The sequence below is a fragment of the Grus americana genome, chromosome 4, assembly GCF_028858705.1.
Source record: "Grus americana isolate bGruAme1 chromosome 4, bGruAme1.mat, whole genome shotgun sequence".
NCBI classification, from domain to species: Eukaryota; Metazoa; Chordata; class Aves; order Gruiformes; family Gruidae; genus Grus; species Grus americana.
Window position 1 is genome coordinate 40,067,238 of NC_072855.1, and position 22,404 is coordinate 40,089,641.

The 22,404-nt window shown below is 35.6% G+C and overlaps 1 protein-coding gene across 1 annotated transcript in view; it reads right to left on the reverse strand.

The window, feature by feature from the left end:
* Window positions 1–10,569: 10,569 nt before the first annotated feature.
* The window catches only part of CEP44 (centrosomal protein 44), a 47,603-nt gene continuing 35,768 nt past the window's right edge, over window positions 10,570–22,404 (reverse strand). Inside the window, exons 7-14 of the mRNA XM_054823451.1 lie at window positions 22,070–22,216; window positions 21,017–21,124; window positions 19,406–19,537; window positions 18,823–19,032; window positions 15,714–15,783; window positions 11,869–11,996; window positions 11,570–11,607; window positions 10,570–10,768 (exon numbers count right to left, since the gene is read on the reverse strand). Coding sequence (XP_054679426.1) covers window positions 10,711–10,768; window positions 11,570–11,607; window positions 11,869–11,996; window positions 15,714–15,783; window positions 18,823–19,032; window positions 19,406–19,537; window positions 21,017–21,124; window positions 22,070–22,216 — 891 coding nt within the window. The 3' untranslated portion in view covers window positions 10,570–10,710. The remainder of the gene's footprint in view (window positions 10,769–11,569; window positions 11,608–11,868; window positions 11,997–15,713; window positions 15,784–18,822; window positions 19,033–19,405; window positions 19,538–21,016; window positions 21,125–22,069; window positions 22,217–22,404) is intronic.

Below are 22,404 nucleotides of genomic sequence, written 5' to 3' on the forward strand. Positions count from 1 at the left end.
AATGGATCAGCTTAAGTGCAATGTTATAGAAAGAAGATAATGCAAGGGCTTAAAGTAATAGGTATGCTCAAAACCATACTAGAATAATATGGCTGGAAACAGTATTTCTGGCATTTCTTAATGCTCTTGCTTTTGGATTCTTTTTCTTTCAAATAATCACAGAATAAATTCTGTTTATCCTAAAATATGGGTAGTGTTGATCTTTTTCTTTTTTTCATTTTCAACAGGAAATATGAAGATAAAACTACAAAGGAGAATCAGCTTTCGTACTGGTAGCAGAAGCAATGAGCTCTCTTTCTTCTCTTTTCTCCCAGATATGTATTCCAGACATTAAATGCAAGGAGCAGTTTCTGAAACAGAAAGCATAGCTTCAATTTGTAAAGAAGGAAAACATTAGCAGGCCAGGTACAAGGAATGTAGAGGAAAGGAGGAGAAAGGGGAGTAAAACTCCCTTTCAGCTACAAAAGTAGTTTTATCTGAACTTACGATAAGGACTATGTGAAATACCTGCTAATAATAAGAGAGCTGGAACTAAATGGGCCTATCCACCATTATGTGTAATAATGTATTCATCACTGACATCAGGAAAATCTTTCTTATTGAGGGAGAAGATACACATTTAGAGATGCAAGAAATGCAAAGCAGCAATTTCTATAGAGATTTTAAGAAAAATATTCTTTTGTATCTTCTCTTAAATGTTAGAAAAAATTCAACAAATTATAAGAATTATATCTACAATATGGGCCAGTGTTAAAGATAAGGGTGCACATGAAGAATAAAAAGTGAACATAAAATTGAATTTCCCTTAAAAAGAAAATCCCACAATTTTGAAATATTCTCTGTATTGTAGACAGCTTTATCATTTTAAAATTTAAGAACTTGAGCTTTTTATAATAAGCTGTATAATTTAACATGTTTATCTGAAGTTCACATTTCTAAGCGATTGATATTTTTTTATGTGGAAAAAGGGCTGATTTTGTCAGCTTACTGGGAAGTTCTTTAGTCTTTAACCTTTTCCCAAACACAAAGTCCTTGCTGCAAACTCATGCCACTGCTCCATTATTCAAAGCTGTTCTTATCTTCCCTATGACTTACAGAACTGCAGCTAACCTTTCTCCTGATAAGACAATGTTGGCTACTGTTATCTGGAAAAAGCAGCAAATGTCAATCTTTTGTGAAAAAAATGTAGCTTAAAGACTAAACTGTTTATGTTATAGTAGACACATCTGTCTACGTTTGCCAATAAACTACAGTGAAATAGAAAACATGTATCATAATTTATATGCCTTATTTAGATGAACATGCTATATGTTCTATTTGTAGTAAGAGTCAACTTTTTATTTTGCATAATGACTAACACTGGAGTAACAAAAAAAGTGACCCTCTAGTAAATTATCTGACTTAGCGTTAAGACTTAAAAGCACTGTTTCTGCATGAATAACGGGCTTACTTTACATGGAACAGGATATTATTCCTTAAATCACTCCAAATACAACTTCAGTTTTTAACAGGAAAGCACTGAGCCTATTTTAAAATAGAAATCTTGAGTTCAGGTAAGTTCAAGCTTAGCAAAAACTCATTAGCTTTAAGGTGTTATGAAAAAACTCAAAGGTAGGCAAAGATTATTCCTTACTTGAGTTTATCATTTCTGTTAAAAACTAATATTAAACTGAGTTATGTTTTGAACCCTTCTCTTCATATTTTTAAACATATTTTTCCCTCTAGTTCCCATAGGCAACCGCATAAAAATACACATAACAATCATTGTGGGATACATGGGATACTACAACTGCGTAACATGAACTACTGAGAATGCCATTTAACTTTAGATCCCACATTCAGTTAATGATGTATATGTTGCTGTCCAAGTTGTTAAGACCAGAGTTATCAAACTAGCCTGGTTATCAGCAAGACCACAGTTACAGCAACACAGAGATCAGTGTGTTCTGGCCAACAGACTTCCTGGGTCTCATAGCCTGTGCTGACCTCAACATTATAGCCCTGGTAACAAGTCAGGACCTGAGCTACTCAATTTCCTGATAAATGATATAACAGAACTAAATACTGTTGGCATACCTGATGGGACTCATACTGTGAGAAAAAATGCAGAAGACACTGCAAATGAAGAAAGAGCTAAATGAGTAATCAAGACAACTTAACCGAGGTTGATTTCTTTAAAGTTCACTAAAGTGTGCTGCTGAGGGTCAGCACAGGTCTGAAAGGTCTATTACCTAAAGCCCAAAAAAAGTCTCTGACATCTATGCAATTTTAAATAATCTGTCAAATTAAGTTGTCTCCTCTCATTTACAGGTCTGTGACTTGTACAAGAGTCAAGATATCGACTGTGACATTCCATCCTCACATTGACTAATGTCTATGAAATCATTTGCTGAAGCAATATTACTGTCCTAGTACTGGGACAGTACACATTAAATAAACTGTAGCACTTTAAAAGCCTGCAAGAAAAATACAGAAACAGACTTACACAGTAGATAAGGTTGGAGTGGAATAAAGTATACAAACAATGATATCTGATAACGAGAAGACACACAACAGGTTCACTGAGAGTCTGCATTGATGTAGCTTGACTATCTTGTAAGCCGATCCGGTCCTGGTTCTGCTGCTTTTCTCAGGGAACTCCTGCCATTCCTGCATCAGTGCTCAGCTGTAAGGGTTCCCCTGCAGGGTCAAAACACTCGTTTAAAGACAAAACGTGGAACTCTGGAACAGTTCTTGAGGTGAGAAAAGGCTTAGAAGAGTGATTGAAAGCTTGCAGTGAACAGTGGGGAAAGGACTAGGATCTCCAAGCAGTATGCATCTGTTACATCAGTTCAACCACACGGCCACAAGCACTGAAATAAGGAATGGCTGGAATTCCTTTTGCTGTATTTCAGAGGCTTGAAACAAATTCATTTTGTGTACTAATCACTATTTTAGCAGTGAGCTTTTTCCTGTGCCAGCGTTTGGTTTTCCTTAACAATCTGTTTATTTCTTCTTTTTCACCCCATTACAAAATGAAATAGTTTAGAAAGCATTGGAAGGTATTTAAAGATTAATGAAAGAGACAGAATGTTACTAATTCACTGATCAAAGGTGAGTGTTTTGTGTGCTTTATAGAGCTAGGAACAATGACAGTATTTATTGTTACACTTACTACTACAATATTTTATTATTACACAACTATGTATGTAGTCATGGCTGTCTTCTTAAGACAGGAAAAGAAAAGTACAGACATATACCAGAACACACAAGTCTGGCTAGCCAGCAACTCCTAAAAAAAAAAAAAAAAAAAAAAAAAAAAAAAAAAAAAAAAAAGGAGCAATGCTTTAGTTTTCATTGTATTCAAGGTGACTGTGATACCTGTGATACTAGGCCTGACCTCATATATATCCTAAAATGTTACGGCACTCAAAAATCACCACAGCAGACCTAAAGAAGGTTGGGAAGAGCCTCTCTGAGGAGGTACTATAATAGGAGACAAAGTACCAAAGTATTCACTCACCTCATAAATCATAAAAGAGGCAAACTAACCTGTGCTGGTGTTGCCTGGACTTTGTGCCTAGCCAATTCAGTTTGACTGAAGCCTGCATCTCGCTTGGATCTGGTCTCCCCGCAGCTGAACTGACCCAGCTCACACTGTCCCATGTGCACAGCTTCCTGATAGATAAACCAATTCATTAAGAGGCGCACACACAGGCTCAGGGCAGAACCTCATTAGAAAGCAGAGGGCTGCTGGTTTTGGCTTATCAAAACTTATGTGCCTCCACCAAGCTTCTGCACTGGTGGTTGTCTGATTAGCTGAGGTATGCCCAGACAAGGTTAGAAAGCAGAAATCGACTTCATGCAGCAGAGAAAGTAAAACACCTGAGATCTCTGACACTCTATCTGTGAGTCAGAGGGGACCCTGACCCTGAATAGCTATCCATATGGCTGTGAGCAAAGGAGGAAAAACATACTAATAAAGAATTTCTGTCAAAATTTGCATTAAAGTTGCACTGAAATATTAGCATGTTAATATTAGCAATGAACACTGGACCCCCCTTTTTTTTTTTTAGACAAACAAAAACCCCATTCCATCCCCCACAAGCCCTCGATACACATCACCAATCATGCATGCACTGGACAAAAATTCCTCCTTGACCTTAATGACTATGTTCTGAAGCATGAAATTTTGATATTTTTGTTTCAACAGAGTTAAAAGTGTTCTGATGAATACATGGAGAATGCAGAGGGGATTACCTAAATCCTGGAAGTGGAATAACAAAAAAAGGCTTTGAACAGAAACACCAATTCAGATTCCAAGCCCAATCACCTCCCTCCAAAGGGGTACAGCCTCACTTTTTTCAAGCACAAAACATAATTGTCAGACATTTTATTTTTACACCACTGCTCACCACTCAGTTTCAGAGGGGTTGCTGGGTGGGGAAAGTTTGCTGAACTTCTGAAAAGTCTGAACCACCTCCTCTCTTTACGCACATCAGCTTTGAAGATTAAGTTGTAATCATCATGTTGCCTACAGATCATCACAGCTTCTTGTAGTTCTAGATCGGTATTAGTTAGTATGTATTTATGTGAATCTTTGAAGTTGGGGGCAAGACCATCAGAAAGCTGACTAAACCAAAAACCAGAAGTATATCAAAGCCATGCCTGTAACAAAACTACTTTCCCTCAAGGCCAAAGTTGTGAAATCAACTATGAAACAACTAAAGACATTAATCTCTTTCAGTGCCTCCCAATCACTAGAACAGTTGTTTTGTGGGGTGGGTTTTTTTCAATGATAAAATAACGTTAACGATTGTATACAGAAATGTTCCAACAGTGATGTATGAAAAAACCTACAGAAAATTTGAGTCACTGGTCTTAAATTGTTAAAGCTTAAAAAGGAATTTGATAAAGTATTCAGGCTAGTAATCTCCCACCATATCAGCACCTATTTTTCTGTAGTTCACACAAAAGCACAACTACTTTATCTGAAATTATCACAGCTGTCAACTACTTTTATAACTACAAGAAGCTAGAGCTTAAGTTACTACTAATACATAAGCTCAAGTAAGTTCATGAACTTACCCTTTAGTTCCTTCCATAGGTTCCAATGGAATGGTTTCAATTAAGAGAACTCTTAAAACCAGACTACATTTTTTTCCATTAGCTTTTTTCCTAAGTAATTCTTACAATAGGCATAAACAATGAACCAAACCCCATAATACTCTCAGGAGGAAAACAAGGGGAATCGCTTAATTTTACAGTTGGAGAAAGCAGACATAAAGAAGTTACTATAAATGACTTATGCAACGATACAGGGATAAAGGGTCTCTGTAATCCTAGATCATAAGTCAGTATGATAGGAAAGGCATAGCACATTCAACCTGATCACCTATGAAACAAACAAACATGCACTGCCAAAAACAACTGGAGAGTCTTCTTGCATATTAAAAACTCACTAATATTGATAGTAATTAAATGCTTCAAACTACATTAATTATATTGTCTAGCTTATCACTTTACAGTTAAACTAAGGTTGAGAGGAGGATTTGTTTCATATTTTTATAATACATTGTGATCACCTATATGAAATATTATTTTTAATATCTTACATGTGCATACATGTTTATAATACAACACAAAAGGTTTCCAAATGTATTCCCTGAGGATTGTTTTTGCATTTGCCTGTACATTTTTTTAATTTTTTTTATTTTTTAAAGACATTAAAAATATGCCTCTAAATCCACAAAAATTGGCCATGGGGAAAAAAAAAAAAATCAGAGGCACATGTAATAAATAGAGCTATTTTAACACTTGAACACTGACCCAATCCTAAAATGTAGATCCCCTTTAATCCTATTTTCCATGTTCTTCAGACACACGTTTGCCCTTTCATTCAGTCAATTCAAACATAAATTAAGCAAACACGCAATAAACAAGTTTTCATGAATACGTACACTGGGACTTTGCATAGAAAGTTCTTCAGTTCTAGCTTGCTATGGGCTCAGAGAAAAAATCCTTTGGCAGTAACACACTAACTTGACCCATTCTCTCTCCTGCTGCCCAGTTACTTGTTGACACCACAGCATGCTGCTCCAACTGAAAGTTCAGACACAAATGTTTGTATGCAATGTCATAACCTGGATCACATTGCTGATGTGGATGGGGAAAAAAACAAACCCAACCCAACCAACCGATCCCCCTCACAATGTATTTTCAGAAGAGTATATTTAAGTCATATCAGTTACAAAATGCAGCTCATAGCATAGTCAGATGGGAATGAGCAACAGTGGGAGGAAATCCCTTAAGCTGCCAAAAACTTCAGCTTTGTGAAACTATCCTCAGCATTCATGGAAAGTATTCAAGGCGCTGTAACTGCAGTTCTCTTAATCCCAGTTCATATTTCAACATGCACTCAATGAAGTGCAGCAACACCGGGTAAGATGAGAACAGACATACAAGTATGAAAGTTTACAAAGACCTTGCAGTTTGTTTTAGAAATGTAATTGTGTCTTTGAATAAAATACCCTGAGGGATAATATTATTTGACATTGCTTATGTTAAAAATTAATCATAATAAACCTAACATTGGCAAAATTATACTTCTGCTGATTCCAAAGCCTATCATCAAAAGTTATTTTGCTTTATGGCATATGAAGCTTCCTTTACAGTAACTGGAAAGCTAAAGGGGATGGGAACACCAAGACACACTGCTGTAGTAGAACATCAGTGCTCCACACTACTGCTTCCTGTTGTTAACCTATAATTAGAGCAGTTTTCTCCCAGATAGCATCTGCTCTGGATAGCGTCTAAAGAGGACGAGTTTTGTAACCACAGATATAGATAGCATCCTTCTCTCTTAGATAAGGTCGCATTGCACAAACAGAGCTACTAAGTTTACTACACATCATTAAATAAGCTGTAGGATGCTCAAGTGAAGGAATACCATGATTTTAGTATGAACTATTTTCCCCATTTGGAACACTCAAGTCACAAGGGGTTTAACTAGTACCCTTGTATTGATTGCTCATCTGACAGCTGACAGACTGCATCATCCTAAGTATCCTACAGAGAGCACAACACATACCTCTATCCCACAGAAATCTGTCTAGATACCACAGAAGCAACACACTACCATTAAACCATTTTTGCAGGTTTAATACCTAAAGAAGCCTATTTTGCTGTCTGAGGATTATAAGCAAGCTACTTAGATTTTCACCACATAGAGTTAAAAAAAAGATCCTAGAAAGAAACTGAAAAGGAATTATCGGTGGCAAAACGTGTTTGGAAAGATAACTATAATGCCAAATAAATGATTTTAAGGTGGAACATATTACAACTCCAACTGTTTGAAATGATGGATAACTTCCAACATCGAAACAAGCAGTGGATAGAAAAAACTGTTTTAACCCCTCTTCACTGATTAGTAAATAATTTTAAGCATCTTTAATAAAAAGTAACTAAGTAAATTCTGCAAATATTAGTAGCTTCTCATATATTTTGATCATCTTACTTTTCTTTCTCCAGCAAAACTAACCTTTACAAGAATGCACTTCTCAAACTTCAGTGTGTCCATATCCTTGATTTTAGCTTTTCATTACTATAATAAAATATAAATAGATAAAATAGATCAAACAAAAAAGCCAATGAGCAAGGGAAAATGCGGAAAAAAAGGAACAAAATAGCCATTAGAAAAAAAGTTGGTTTAGTATGAACAACAGGCTTATAGGCTGGTTCTATCACAGGCTGTAATGGCAACTTTAGCAACACATAAAATTTGCAGTGAAGCCATATGGGCACCAGACAGTTATCCCCACAACTCAACACATACTCTTGTTTAAAAAATTGAAAAAAACCCCCAAACCTCATTTGAAAGAACTATCACCTATTTGATCCTCCACAGGAAGAAAATTGCCACTGTCATCAAGTATAACTAAATTGAAGTCACAAGACTACATGCCACCAGCAGCTTAAGCTAAAATAATATTGAAAATAAATAATAATAATAATTTATATGCAGTATTTTTCTCATTGAAGTATTTCTTCAAAACTCTATAATAAATATACCACATTACCAGAAAAAAAAAAGCAACAAAATTATTTAATTTAAAAGAAAGTAAAACTTAAAAAAACCTTTTCAGTCCAGGTTCCTTCGGCACCATGTTTGCTGGACTAGAAACTGAACTGAGCCTGACATTGGATATGCCACTAAACCAGGACAGAAACACATAAAAGAACTCCAAGAATAAGCGTAACAAAATTGAATATACTTATAAAGAAATAGGACACACTTAGTAATTAAGCTTTTGAGCTTTGAATACACTTCTGATGATGCAAAACAATCCCAAGTTTGGCATAAACACCAGGATATAACTGAACTGAGCCTGCCTCATACATAGGCACCACTTGAATGATTTACAATACAAGTTAAGTATTAGGTCTTAAACATCAAAAGTATCATAAAAAATATATTCTAGTATCATAACTGCAGCAAGTTTCTTGGTATTTATGACTCTGAGTACTAGAATTCCACAACACGTAGCAGTATATACGTAAACTGAAAATATAACTCAAAAGTTATCAGACTGCTTTTCAATAGTACAGATTCAGGGTGAGAGGATTCTTATATTTTCTATAGCATGTTTTAGTTTCAGCAAATGAATTAAAGTGCATACTGATGTTAGATAAGGCAGAGGAAAAAAAAAAACAAACAAAAACCAAGAACAACCAACCAAAAGCAAAAAACCCAAAAAAACCCCAAAACTTAATGGGAATCCTGTATGTTTTAATAGATTTAGAATCTTGCTAAAAAAACTTAAATCAAAAAGTGTATTTTTGTGGAAGCTTCCATTTTAGCATTCTACTTTAATGCAGTTATGCTTCATTATCCCATGTAATGCATAAATACTTCCAGTTATCTAAGGTGGAATTATTCTATTGATGTTTAAGGAAATAGTTGTCAAAATAATTCTGAACAACAAAATTAATACCATCTTTTTAAATAATTAAATTTAGTACCTTTAAGAAACAGCAATAGTTCAATTAATTATTTATAATCATAGAACATATATCTTGAACAACAGGAATTTTTCCCAAGTCATTGGAGCAAGCTCAGCACGAGGACTAGTCTCTGGATTTATTTGTGTTTCGGAAGTTATCTAACATTTTCTGTCACTCAGCAAGATCCACCCATGCAACTGTTTGCACATGTAGAATGTCAACTCTTTGACTATCGTGACAATGCCCGAAGTACAATTGCATCAGTAATTATTCAAAAACTGTTGCTATTTTCAGTCATGATATGTATTTCCCAGCATTGCACTGCTTTGGTGAAGTTTTACTGTCACATATACCATTACTAGATTTCCACAAGATGGTGCTGTAGTCCTATTTTAGAAAATATCACCTATTTTCTGTTGAATTGGTCTAACATTTAGAAGAAAACCTCATTTCATTGTTAAGATAATGAACAGTGTTTTGCAAGGTCTATTTTCAATTAAGAAGGAAAACATGTTAACATCATTTAACTTTCCAATTTAACTTTTTTTTTTTTAAACTTTTTTCTTAAACTGGAGAAGTAAGTTCTATTGCAAAAGTCCCAAACCCCTCAACTAAAGTCTAAATAACATAATGGATCACTATTTTACATACAAACAGAAGAACATACAAAGTCAATTTATATTCCATACAGTTATAGAAAAAAATCATAATTATTGTTAAAACATATAAATCATTTTTTACAGCATAATGTCAAACAGCTGCTTTTGCCTTCATTTCCAAACTCTGCCAAAAAAATGCACTGGTTTTGTGATATCAAACCACAAAAATGTTTTTAAGTGAAGTGAGTATTATAGCACAAAGAAACCTTAACATGATAGGCTACCCATTCACAATGAGTAATAAATAAATAAATCTTATCAAAGCTCACACATCTCTGGTTTGATTATATAATGCTTATTGAAGTTTTACATCTATACTTATGTCTCTGAAGAGAAGTTTTAATATGGCTTCAAATCATAAAAACGTTGTGTATCTTTGTATACTGGATGGTCTCCATCTGTGCTGCTGGTTTTAAAACGTGTTGGGTAAGAGCACTAAAACACTCAACACATCTCTTGTAGTCAAAGTCTGTGGACTTACTTGCACGTTTTAGTGTTTAGGATCAAACTGACCCTCGCTTTGTCAGTGTTAATGGAAGACATAATGTGTTGGTACTCTCCAGCTCAGCATGAAAATTTATATTTAAAATAAAAACCAGCAAAAAAGGTACATATTTGAAATTATGTATTTAAGTTTTCATTAAGACTTATTCAACAGTACAGATGGTAAGATGGTATGTAAGAAAGCCTCTTGGGTGTAATATCCAAGTCCCAGCTGGAATGTTTCCAACAGGATGTAAACCACAGTCCTCAAGCCTGCACTTTAAAAAACATATTACTTAGCACACTGCTAACAAATGTCAACACAAAAATACACTGCTGTAATGACTTCACTTTACAAAAGTGGGGCAGGAGGGTGAAAGCTATTTGAACAGTTTTTAAAACCAAAAATTGTGGCCAGGGGGAGGGAAATCAATACACAGATGCATTAGAAAATATTTATTCAAAGGAATAAAAGCACTGGTGATCATTACAAAATTGATATATTAAAAATTTAATGCTGTACAAACATACATATGAGTTCTGATAACCATAAGTCTACAGAGACCAGCTCTGAAGACCTGTGCTTTCAGGTCTTCTCAGAGGTGTTGCTTGATGTTTTCAACAATTCTGAGGTTTCTTCAATTCTGAAAATAAATTTGTTTACGCACACACATTTATTAAAATATGGTAAGAAATAACAGATTTGCCTTTAACTTTCTAATGAATCTAAAATACTAAGCAGCATGAAACCTTAAGTTTCCTCTTCATCCCCTCTTTTCCTCTGCAACTGGTTTGTATTTTAAATTCCTACCACATATCAATAAACCTTAAGTATACATAAAGAAAGTAGTAACCCACACGATAAAATTAAATCACAAAAAAGGCTACAGCTTTTTTCAGGCCAGGCACTTTCAGAAATCACTTGCTAAAGAAACATTATACAGTAATGCATCTCTTCAGGTGTAATAAAAATCTTTCTTTCAAAAAAAGATTTCATTACAGATCTCAGGACTAGTATCAAACACACCTTAATGCAGTTATCACAATGCTTTGGCTGAAAATGGTTTTATTTTTCCTTAAATAATAAAACACATAAAAATATTGTAGTTATTTTTCAGGAATGAAAGTTGCAAGTACCAGGGAACTCCTATCCAGAAGATAAATAATATTCCTATTCCTTGTCAACCAGATTCTAAACACTCTTTAAGCTCTAGTTAATACTATTAAGAATGCTTTCTATTGCTTTTTAGAAACCAAAACAGTGACTCATCCCACAAATACAGAACTGTAAGTGGATTTATTATCCAGTGGAGTCATAAGGAAATGCCACACCTGATGTAGAGACCTTTGAGGTTTGGAACACATATGTACGTTCTCTATGTGCCTTAGTCCAGTACAACTCCCTCCTGGGAAATGAATTCCTGCTGCCCTTTCCTATTACTTACATTTTACTTATCCTTTCCATTCTTTGTCTTGTTGTCTCCTGCAATTTAAAAGCAACAAAGTTAGTGAACTCTTCAAAGCTAACATTCTTCAGATGGACTTTCAACCTGAAAAATTCATAGAGAAAATGTGACTTTAAGCACTGTTTACATATCAAAAGGATTTTTATGAGACAGACCTAGATGTAGTTTTGCATAGTTTCCTTGTTTTTCACAAGTAGTATATACAACTAAAACTAATGCTTACTTGTTCTCTTGACCTCAGAAAGGAAATCAACTAAGCATTTGCCAGTTTTACTTACCTTTGAAATGTCTGTCAGATTATGAGAATTAATGGTCATGGCTTTGGGAGATGGGTCTGTGGATAATAGTGAACTGTATCCAGACAACTGATGAAGACACTCTGGCATCTCCTCTTTCCTCTCTGTATCTATGGAGAAATACTTGCGTTTGTCACCTTTGCCTTTTTGCTCTTATTGCAAGGTCAGCTATCAAACAGCTTGATTTACAGTATGTAATAACAGAAGAGAATGTGTTGTTTAGAGAGGGAAAAAGAAAACCTACTGGTAAGGGTCCAAAATAGCTTTCTCATTTTCTTAAAACAAGTGCAGTATACTATGTATAATATGCACAAGACAAAAAAATCCAAAAAGATTACTAGGAATGTTACCTTTATCCTGATTACAGTAAAATCAATACTTAAGGAAGTCTAATTATTGGGTCAAACATTTAATAGCAATTTCAAATAGTTTACATTACTTTAATTGTAAACTGCCTGTTGAAATATGTCTTTAATTTATGCTAAGTAACCTGCCTTATAAGCAGCAGAAACATAAACAAAATCATCACCTTCTTGCTTAGCTTAAAATTTGTATCAAGCTCTTGCTGGTTTCCTAGCTCTCCTCCTGTTGGGATAGGTTTAGCATCCATTCAGCAGAAACAGAGTTTTCTTTTACACTGGGAAGGCTTTGATACTCTTTGCATTTTTAGATTACTATCGTCAGGGAAGAGGATTTAGCATTTAGAAAAAGAGAAAAAGTGTTCCCATATCCTTATTTTTAGGAAGGCCACCATCTATGGATCATACCTTTGCAAGTTGTTTAGCTACACAATTCTGTATTTAAAAATCATATTAAATTATTTTTAATCAATTAAAATTAAAAATTGTTTCTTCTGTACAGCTGTGATTCCTGAAGAGCACTTATCCGAGCAGCCAGGGATCAGGTTGGGAAAGATACAGCCCTGATCTGGCCAGGGACATCAAGGGCAACAAGAAAAGCTTCTATAGGTACATCAGAGATAAAAGGAAGACTAGGGAAAGTGCGGACCCTCTTCAGAAGGAAACGGGAGACCTGGTTATGCAGGATATGGAGAAGGCTAAGGTACTCAATGACTTTTTTGCCTCAGTCTTCACCAGCAAGTGCTCAAGCCACGCCACCCAAGTCACAGAAGGCAAATGCAGGGACTGGGAGAATGAAGAACCACCCACTGTAGGAGACGACCATGTTTGAGACCATCTATGGAACCTGAAGGAGCACAAGTCCATGGGACATGATGAGATGCATCTGCAGGTACTGAAGGAACTGGTAGATGAAGTTGCTAAGCCACTACCCACCATATTTGAGAGGTTGTGGCAGTCTGGTGAAGTTCCCACTGACTGGAAAAGGGGAAACATAACTCATTTTTAAAACAGGCAAAAAGGAAGACCCAGGAAGCTACGGGCCAGTCAGTCTCACCTCTATGCCTGGCAAAATCATGGAGTAGATCCTCCTGGAAACTATGCTCAGGCACATGGAAAATAAGGAGGTGATTGGTGACAGCCAACACGGCTTCACTAAGGGCAAATCATATCTGACAAATTTGGTGGCCTTCTACAACAGGGTTGCAGTGATGGTGGATAATGGAAAAAGCAACTGATGTCATCCAGACTTGTGCAAAGCACTTGACACTGTCCCACGCGACATCCTTGCCTCTAAATTCAACAGACATGGATTTGACGAATGGACCACTCGATGGATAAGGAATTGGCTGGATGGTTGCACTCAAAGAGTTGTGTCCAATGGCTCACTGTCCAAGTGGAGACGTGTGACAAGTGGCACTCCTCAGGGGTCGGTATTGGGACTGGCACTGTTTAACATCTTTGTCAGCAACATGGACAGTGAGATTGAGTCCACCCTCAGCAAGTTAGCCAACGACACCAAGCTGTGTGGTGCGGTCGACACGCTGGAGGGAAAGGATGCAATCCAGAGGGACCTTGACAGACTGGAGAGGTGGGCCCGTGTGAACTGCATCAAGTTCAACAAGGCCAAGCGCAAGGTCCTGCACATGGGTCAGGGCAATCCCAAGCACAGCTAGAGGCTGGACAGAGAATGGATTGAGAGCAGCCCTGAGGAGGAGGACTTGGGGGGTGTTGGTGGACGAGAAGCTCAACATGACCCAGCAATGCATACTTGCAGCCCAGAAAGCCAACCATGTCCTGGGGTGCATCAAAAGAAGTGTGACCAGAAAGTCGAGGGAGGTGATTCTGTCCCTCTACTCCACTCTTATGAGACCCCCACCTGGAGTACTGTATCCAGCTCTGGGGTCCCCAACATAAGAAGGACATGGAGCTGTTGGAGTGAGTCCAGAGGAGGGCCACAAAGACGATCAGGGGGCTGGAGCACCTCTCCTATGAGGACAAGCTGAGAGAATTGGGGTTGTTCAGCCTGGAGATGAAAAGGCTCCGGGGAGACCTTATAGCAGCTTTCCAGTACCTGAAGGGGGCCTACAGGAAAGCTGGAGAGAGACTGTTTACAAGGGCATGGAGTGATAGGACATGGGGTAATGTCTTTAAACTGAAGGAAGGTTGATTTAGATTAGATATTAGGAAGTTGTTCTTCACTGTAAATTGTGGATGCCCCCTCCCTGGAAGTGTTCAAGGCCAGGCTGGATGGGGCTTTGGGCAATCTGGTTTATTGGAGGGCATCCCTGCCCATGGTGGGGGCGGTCGAACTAAATGATCTTTAAGGTCCCTTTCAACCCAAACCATTCTATGATTCTAAGTCCTCATATGTCAGTAACATACCACTAAACTTATGAAAGGAAGTAAAAATGTTGCAAGCTTTCTAAGGTCTGTAAAAAGAAGGTCCTGTTTCCGAGACTTCAAAATTAAAAAAAACAACAACCATCAACAACAAAAAAACCCCCGACTTTTGTCATAACCAAGAAACTGCCTTCCTGGTTTCCATGGAAACCAGATTACTGAGATTCCCTTTTAATTTCAATGCAACAGCCCAACACTGGACAAAAGCACCTAATAAGTGAGAATGGGAAATAGAATATGCTCTTACCATTGGTGGTAAGAATAACAGCTGCCATAGGGGACAGAGGCCAAATTAATAAAGAGAACGATGCAAGGTAAGGGCTAAAGAACTACCTTTGAGGAAGAGAGAAGAATTACTTATGGCCTGGGGAGCGTTTTTAATTTCTTTCCCACTTAACGCTGCTTCATTTACTTATTGCACATTACCAAAATTAAGTTGGAAACAGAAGAAAAAAATTTTGTCTTGCTCTTCAAAATAAGAAAGTTTAGCAAAAATGCTAGTTAGATAGCTAACTGCTTCAAAAGAGATGAAACTATAATGTTCAGCAGTGATTTGAAAAACACCACAGATTATGAATGAAAAAGCCCTGATTTGTCCTCAGCACTGTCATAAAAGCAAAAAAACCCATCATAAATATGACACTATTTTGATTATAACAAACCTGTGGCAGCAAATATAATTCCTTTTGTGCTTATGAATAGCTTATTTTAAAAACATTATGACAACTGCTTTAAAGTGCAGATAACATTATTGTTTTCTGCAGCTTTAGCTATAGCGCCTTAATTACATTTGCATCTTTGAGATTTTTATTAGTTATTTGTAACTATTCATTACTACATTATATAGTTTTTAAAACATTAATGAAAATATTTCAGTAAATAAAGCTTCTAAAGAATAAATTACAAACATGAAATAACTAGCAGGTTGATTTCTAATTTAAAGCATGCGTTTAAATTCAGAGGTCACTAAACTGTAACTGTGTACTTAAACCACTATTTTAGTCAAGGTCAGCAAGAAGTGTTTAGCATATGATATTAATTAAAAAGAAAATCATTAATACTCACCAGGAGAAACTGGAATCCTATTAGAAGTATATTCTTGACTTATATTGCTGAAGTCTGTAGATAAGTCTCTCTGAAATACAAGTTTATTGCATTTTAGCCATACATCCTGTTTAAATTATCTTTTGACTGAACAAAAATATATTTAAGTACTAATTATGTATGCATTTGCTACACCATCCAGATATATTGGCACTGCACAAATGTCTTTACAAGACCAAAAAATCCCAAATTTCCACACATACATTGCATTAAAAAACTAGTCTATTTCATGGGAGCTTTTTTAATATCAAGATTGCTGTTGGTAAACAGGTCAAAACCAGGTACAAATATAGTGCATATAACTAAGGTATGAGTAGAATGAACAATCAGACTGTTCTTGGTCTGTGCTAACAATTACATCTTGACATTGGCTGCCGTTACCTTAACAAAATAAGCGTGTCTTCTACTGCTAGTTGATATTCAGAAATGCAGGTCCTTGGTTCTAAAAAATTAGCCTAGAGATGAACTGAAATTCATTCCACTTAAATGCTTCAAACTCAAAAGTCTAAATTAGACTAGTTTCCCAGGCTCATAAATGAGAGAGGGCTCTCTAACAAATGGTTCTTGGTTTAACTCAATCTAGCTTAGAAAAGGTTGCTCATAAACAAGGAAACAAAATTAATGTTGTACTAACAATGAATGTTTTTGAGTGCAATATTCTAATTTCAAAATAAAAAAAATCTAACACTGAAACAACATCTAGACTTTTTTCCACCAATGTGTTATTGTTATGATTTGAAATTTCAGCCTTTGGTAAAGTAAATCACTTTATATACTAGAGTAACTATATCAGTTAACAGGGAAATATTATACCCAAATAAGTGAATGAGAAAGAAATAGTAGGTATTGTGTGGGAAGATGCTGGAAAAACCTGTAATAGTGGATACATTAAAAAAAAAAAAAAAAAAGTATCTGCACTGACTACTTCTGCTCAATTCCTTTCATTGAAATGGATTTGGTAGCTTTCAGACTTTCCCAGAGCTAAATACACAGCTGCTGCTACTTTGGCAGCAGTGCAAAACAGATCTTAGTGTTCCTGCTATGTTGGCTAGATGCCAAGAGTTCCCTGAAAAATGCAAGAGTAAGAAGAAAGGACTAATTCTGAATTGCGTCTATATCTATGATGCTCAGCTTGGATGGAATTTCATGAAACAAAGAAGCAGCAATTCTCTGGACCAAAGGATTATTTCTTGGCAGTTTTCAACTGTCTATTGCAAAAAAGTTAGGGTTTTGAAGACTTTCTTTTTTTAACATAAAAACCAGCTTATTTTGCTTTGAAAAAAGAGACAAGCAACAATGCCACACACAAGCTACATTCAAACTTGTTTCTGCAGATGTCTTCTTTCAGTAACATGCAGTACAGAAATATAATTACCTTACTGAAAATTTTTTAGTGTTACTAATGTTAAGTATTTTCCAAATAGTTTCCAAATACTATTCCAAACTTTTGAACAACTGCAATCAACATGTTACTAAAGCAACAATAAACCAAATTTGCAGAAATAAAAGAACAAGCCTAGTCTGAAGCACAAGTTTTCCCGTGCTGCTACCATCATAAATGCAACAGCTATCTCTTGAAGAGAATACACGTGATACAGGAGCAAAACTGTCTATGGCTGTTCAGCTGAAGGCCTCTTGAGATTGCCACAAGAAAACATGATCATTGGTGGTGTTATGTCCACTGATAATTAAATTGCAATATCCATAAGAAATTGATTTCAAATGGTAAATCACTTGAGCCAATACTGACCTGAAACTGTGTTTAAAAAAAGTGATCGAGAATGTCAATCCTTATCATATGAGCTACAGCCTTTAGAAATAACTTAGTGATCAGTCTGAACAGTTGTCCATTTCAAGACTGCATAACTAGCACACTTTCAAGTCATGCAGAAAAACAGTATGTCTTGTACACAACTATTAGTGACATTTTCAAATTTGGAGGGTCAGTAACACACCCAGAGCTCCTGGTTACAAGTAAATTCAACGTTTTTACAACTACAGAGGAAAATGCAGCATTGATCAACTATTTTCCACAAGCGTTTTCAGCTTCTGGAAAGCATCTAACAGTATCTGAAGAATACACATGAGATACATATGCACATACACTTTGAAATTAAGCATGTGATCACAAAATTGATGCTATGGTTCACTGCATCTCAAAATACTTACCTGTGTACATATATGAAATTACAGGCTATGCATACAAGGACCTTTCAACAGCATGAAAAATAACACAGCGTCTTACTGCAACAAAATCTTTGATTTGCTTTAACAAATATATCAAATGTAGCCACATCACAACTGTAGCACTTCCACGTATTTAAAATGCAATCAACATCACAGACAAGAAATAGGAAGGGAGAAAGGGGGGGTGCAAAATGAAGACAGACTGTCGATTAGGCTAGAAATTTCAAAGAGCCACAAACTAACAGTAGGACTAAAATAAGAATTAACTTTTCCATTACCCTTGTATTTTCCATTGAGCATGCCATCTATTTTTGTCAACATTAGTTATATAGAATGAATACTTAATCTTCCAAAGGGAATATCTGTATCTGATTAGAGTTTGGAGAATTAAAAAAATAGATATTCAACTGTATCAACAGCAACAACATTTGCAGGTCACTAAGAAATTCAGGATAATGCAGACCAGAATAAGGAAACCCTTAAATGTGTCAGTAGCATGATGAAACTCTCAACTACATAAATATTAAGCTTTCAAAGACAACATAATTGAGAGTCTTTAAAAGCTTTTTTCTACAAGGTTGCTAGGAAATAAAAACAGACACAGTCATTACTAATGAAAATAGGTTTAGCTATACCTGCTGTTCCTGCAAGGAAACAATTTCCAATGGAGAGCTTTAGTTAATAAGAGCATAAGAAAACAACAGAACTTAACAGTTAAGAAAAAAAAATAACACCAACTCCGCAAACAGCACTTCCATTCAGATCATGGCTTCAGAAATAGTGAAGAAAAAGTATGTATCAGGAGATAGGAAGAGCAGAAACAGGCCGGCAACATTGTGTCTGGGCAATTTTTGTTACAGAAGAAAAACAGAAGTTAACATACCTTTTTGGATTGCAACAACAGCTCTGTTTCAAGAAGCAAAACTCGACTCAACAAATTATTCCAGTCCTTCTCATCTATGATCACCTTTCCTTTCAGTTTCTCTTCTAAAACATGTAGTTTATCTTCCATCCAATCTAGCTTATGAAGCTTTTCCTGACAATCAGCAAGCTGACTCTTCAAGAACTCAATCTGAGAATTATCTTCTATGACCTGAAAATATGGATAAGAACAGATGTCCTCTAATTTCAAAACAATTTATCATTTGATCAATGAAATTAAGTGGAGTCTTCCTCAAGTTCAGTAACCACTTTCTGCTACATTAGAAAATTATTTTTCTTTCAGAATTGCCATAATATGCCTGTTTATGGAGCTGAGATTTTAAAAGAAACTGTTGACAGAACTGGCTCTTTAAAGGACAATTTAACTGACTTTTTTTTCAACTTTTCCAATAAATTTATTATATATCTATTAGCTATACTTCAGGAACATCCAGGTATCTTGTTAAAACTTTATTCCTTTATAAAAGCCCTGTAAGAAAAGTTAAGAATACATGCAAACAGCATCTTAAAATAAAAGTTCTTACTTGTTCACATTTAACTTCCACAACATCATGATTTAGATACAATTCTCCTTCATTACTTCCCTGTGCTGGAAGGGGTAGTGGATGAAGGTCACCACTAACTTCGTTTCCTGAGTGCCGTTCTACTTGAGGCTTCTTTTGAGTATGTTTAAAAAAAAAAAAAAATCACTAGTGTTACTCATTACAAGAACATTTCAATTTATCAACCAAGTAACTGATACAAAAGTCCTATCTTTTTAGTATTTGTTTATTTAAATTTGACAATGTCATCCCAACTTGTGCAAAACACAGAAAGCAACAGCAGACAGTTTAATGTAAAAAAAAACCAAACCCCAAAACATATATACATGAACGAACTGTAAAACAAATATGCACACACTTTACGATACGTCCTATGTACCTTGGCCCCCTTCCACAAATAGTCATGAAAGCATTAATGTCCTCTCTTACTGTAAGGGCTCTTAGATTTCTAAGTGTGGATTGGAAGGTATGAATCTCACTGTATGTATTAACATATGTATAGACAGTTCTAACATCAAAACTACCACTGAAACCTTCAGGAATAAAAAAAAGTTTCACCAGGAAGATCAGAACTCTCTTTTTCCCTGACAACCATCAGCAAAATAGCCCTACTAGCTACACTAGTAGCATTCCCTTTGAATGCTTCCCTTACAGAGAATAAAATAAGAGACAAATTTTGCCTTTCCTTCCAGGTGGATCAAGTCCTATGATCAGTGCCCATCACAAAACAAAATAAGTTACCTCATAATTAAGGACCCACAATTACTAGTTTTGTGTAGCACCTTAACACTTAGAGATTCCTATATGTTTTAGTGAAGTTGAAACCCTTCTCTTCTAAGAGATTCTTAATACACTCACATACATTCCCATTCAGTTCAACCGTTCAACAAGCACAAGTGCCAGATAAGTAATTCCAAATATTTTCTTTCTGAAGTTTTCCTCGCTACCAAAAGCGGTATTTTCTTTCTAAATTGAAATCACTAACATTTAACAGGCAGTCACAGTCCTAAAAGTTTTGTACAATTTTACTTTGGACCCTTTTAGCAGAAAATATTAGGAAAGCTGTCTCTTCCACAGGCCAAGAGTAGCGTAACACATAAGATCAAGTGTTACTCTTGTAAAACTGAAGCCAAGAGGAATGTTACATTAAGAAATCTTTGCTGAACAGATTCAGACAAAAATGCAAGAAGTGTTTTGAAAGCTACATTGAAAATGCTGCAATGTTAGGCCAAACACATTTCAATCTCCAAAGAGGATATATATTCTTCTTCCAAATGCATCTTTACTTTCATTGCTGTCCCTCCATTTGATATAATTCAAATGGCAAACAACAGTACTAGATCATTTCTATCAAGACTTCGAGATCAACCACTCAGCATAAGAGAGAAGCAATATCCTCTGAATTTCAGGTACTATTTCAGTCATCCACACTTTGGGGGGAAAAAAAAAAACCCAAACCAAACAAAAAAACCTCCACAAAACTGCTCTGATCAAACATTAAAACCTAAATGAAAGCACATATTCCAGAAAGACCCTGACTTGCTACAAATGAGATTAACCTTTAGACATGCAACATAAAATCTATTTTCATACCTGTTTGGAATTCAGAGCACTGCCACTAGGATCAGCAAGGACTTTATCACAATTTGACCATATTTCATATTTAAAAGATCTGAGGTTTCTCCTTGTTTGGGATTTAACCTTCAAAAGTGAAAGGGAGAAAATATTAGGCTTCTATCACAGGAATACTGGAGGAAGAGCACGCAGATGGGGACAGGATGACATACTCCATTTTTTGCCATCATTAACAGGCAGGAATATTGTACGGCACACACAAACACATTTAAACCGCTGCAGTACAATAATGTCTAAAAGCAATTAAGCATGACCCAAATTTACAGAGAAGATCTGGAAGTGAATGCCATATTCATACACTCATTAATGCCTATGCAAGGCTGCATCAAAGCTGATCATAAAAAGACAACTTGCACCAGAGTTGAAAGACAAACGAATATGAAAAAATGTAGTTATGTCCCCAAAAGTGACAAATGAAGTATACAGAAGTCCTGAAGATTGTTCTAAATGCAAATGAAACAAAATCCTGTAAAATATGGACTTAAGACTTAAAATTCCTTTTATTAAAACATACATTGATACATAGCATACACTGATAAAAAATAATGCCTTAATATAAAACAAATATGATTACTGAAAATAATCAGATTTGAGATGTATACCACTGAAACACAAACACAGTGTCATGTTTAAATTAAATGTTACAAGAACTTCAACATATCAGATGGTTTTGCTTTGTTTTTAAATCTACCTGAAAAGTCTACTGTTACACAAACATACACTATGTTGAGAAGTGTAAAAGAAAATATATCACTTACTATAAAGATACCAAGAACTAGATTTAGCTTCATTCTAGTATTTTTTGTTTATACTATGAAGCATTGGCAGCTTCATGTCTTTTGTATACCTGATAGCACTCAACAATCTTACAATGAAACTTCATATTAATTTTCACCGTTTTAACTATCAGTGATGCTGCACCTTCAAATAAACTGTCTTCAGCTTCTACCTGCAGCACCAAGCATGTCAAAAGAAACTTATCTCATAATAAAATTACCATTTAATCAGTACCTTATTCGAGTTACTTAATTCCTTATGTTTTTTGATCACACAGTTGATAATGTCACAAACAATCTGCATTTTTCTTTCCGCAAAGCCAAACTGAAGAAACTGCTCTTTTGTTAAAATCGGTTTATACTGAAACTGATCTCGAAGAAGCTGCAACAAAGTAAGAGTTTACTTCACTTTCAAAATCACCACACAATTTGTTGTAGAAATGGCATGCTCGGGTTCTTATTTTTCTACAATCTTTTCTTTCATTCTGCACTTCAGCAGTTAAATATTTTCTCATTTGGTTTATATATTCTCAGATGTTTCTTCTAACTAGACTTTCAACATACCTCTTC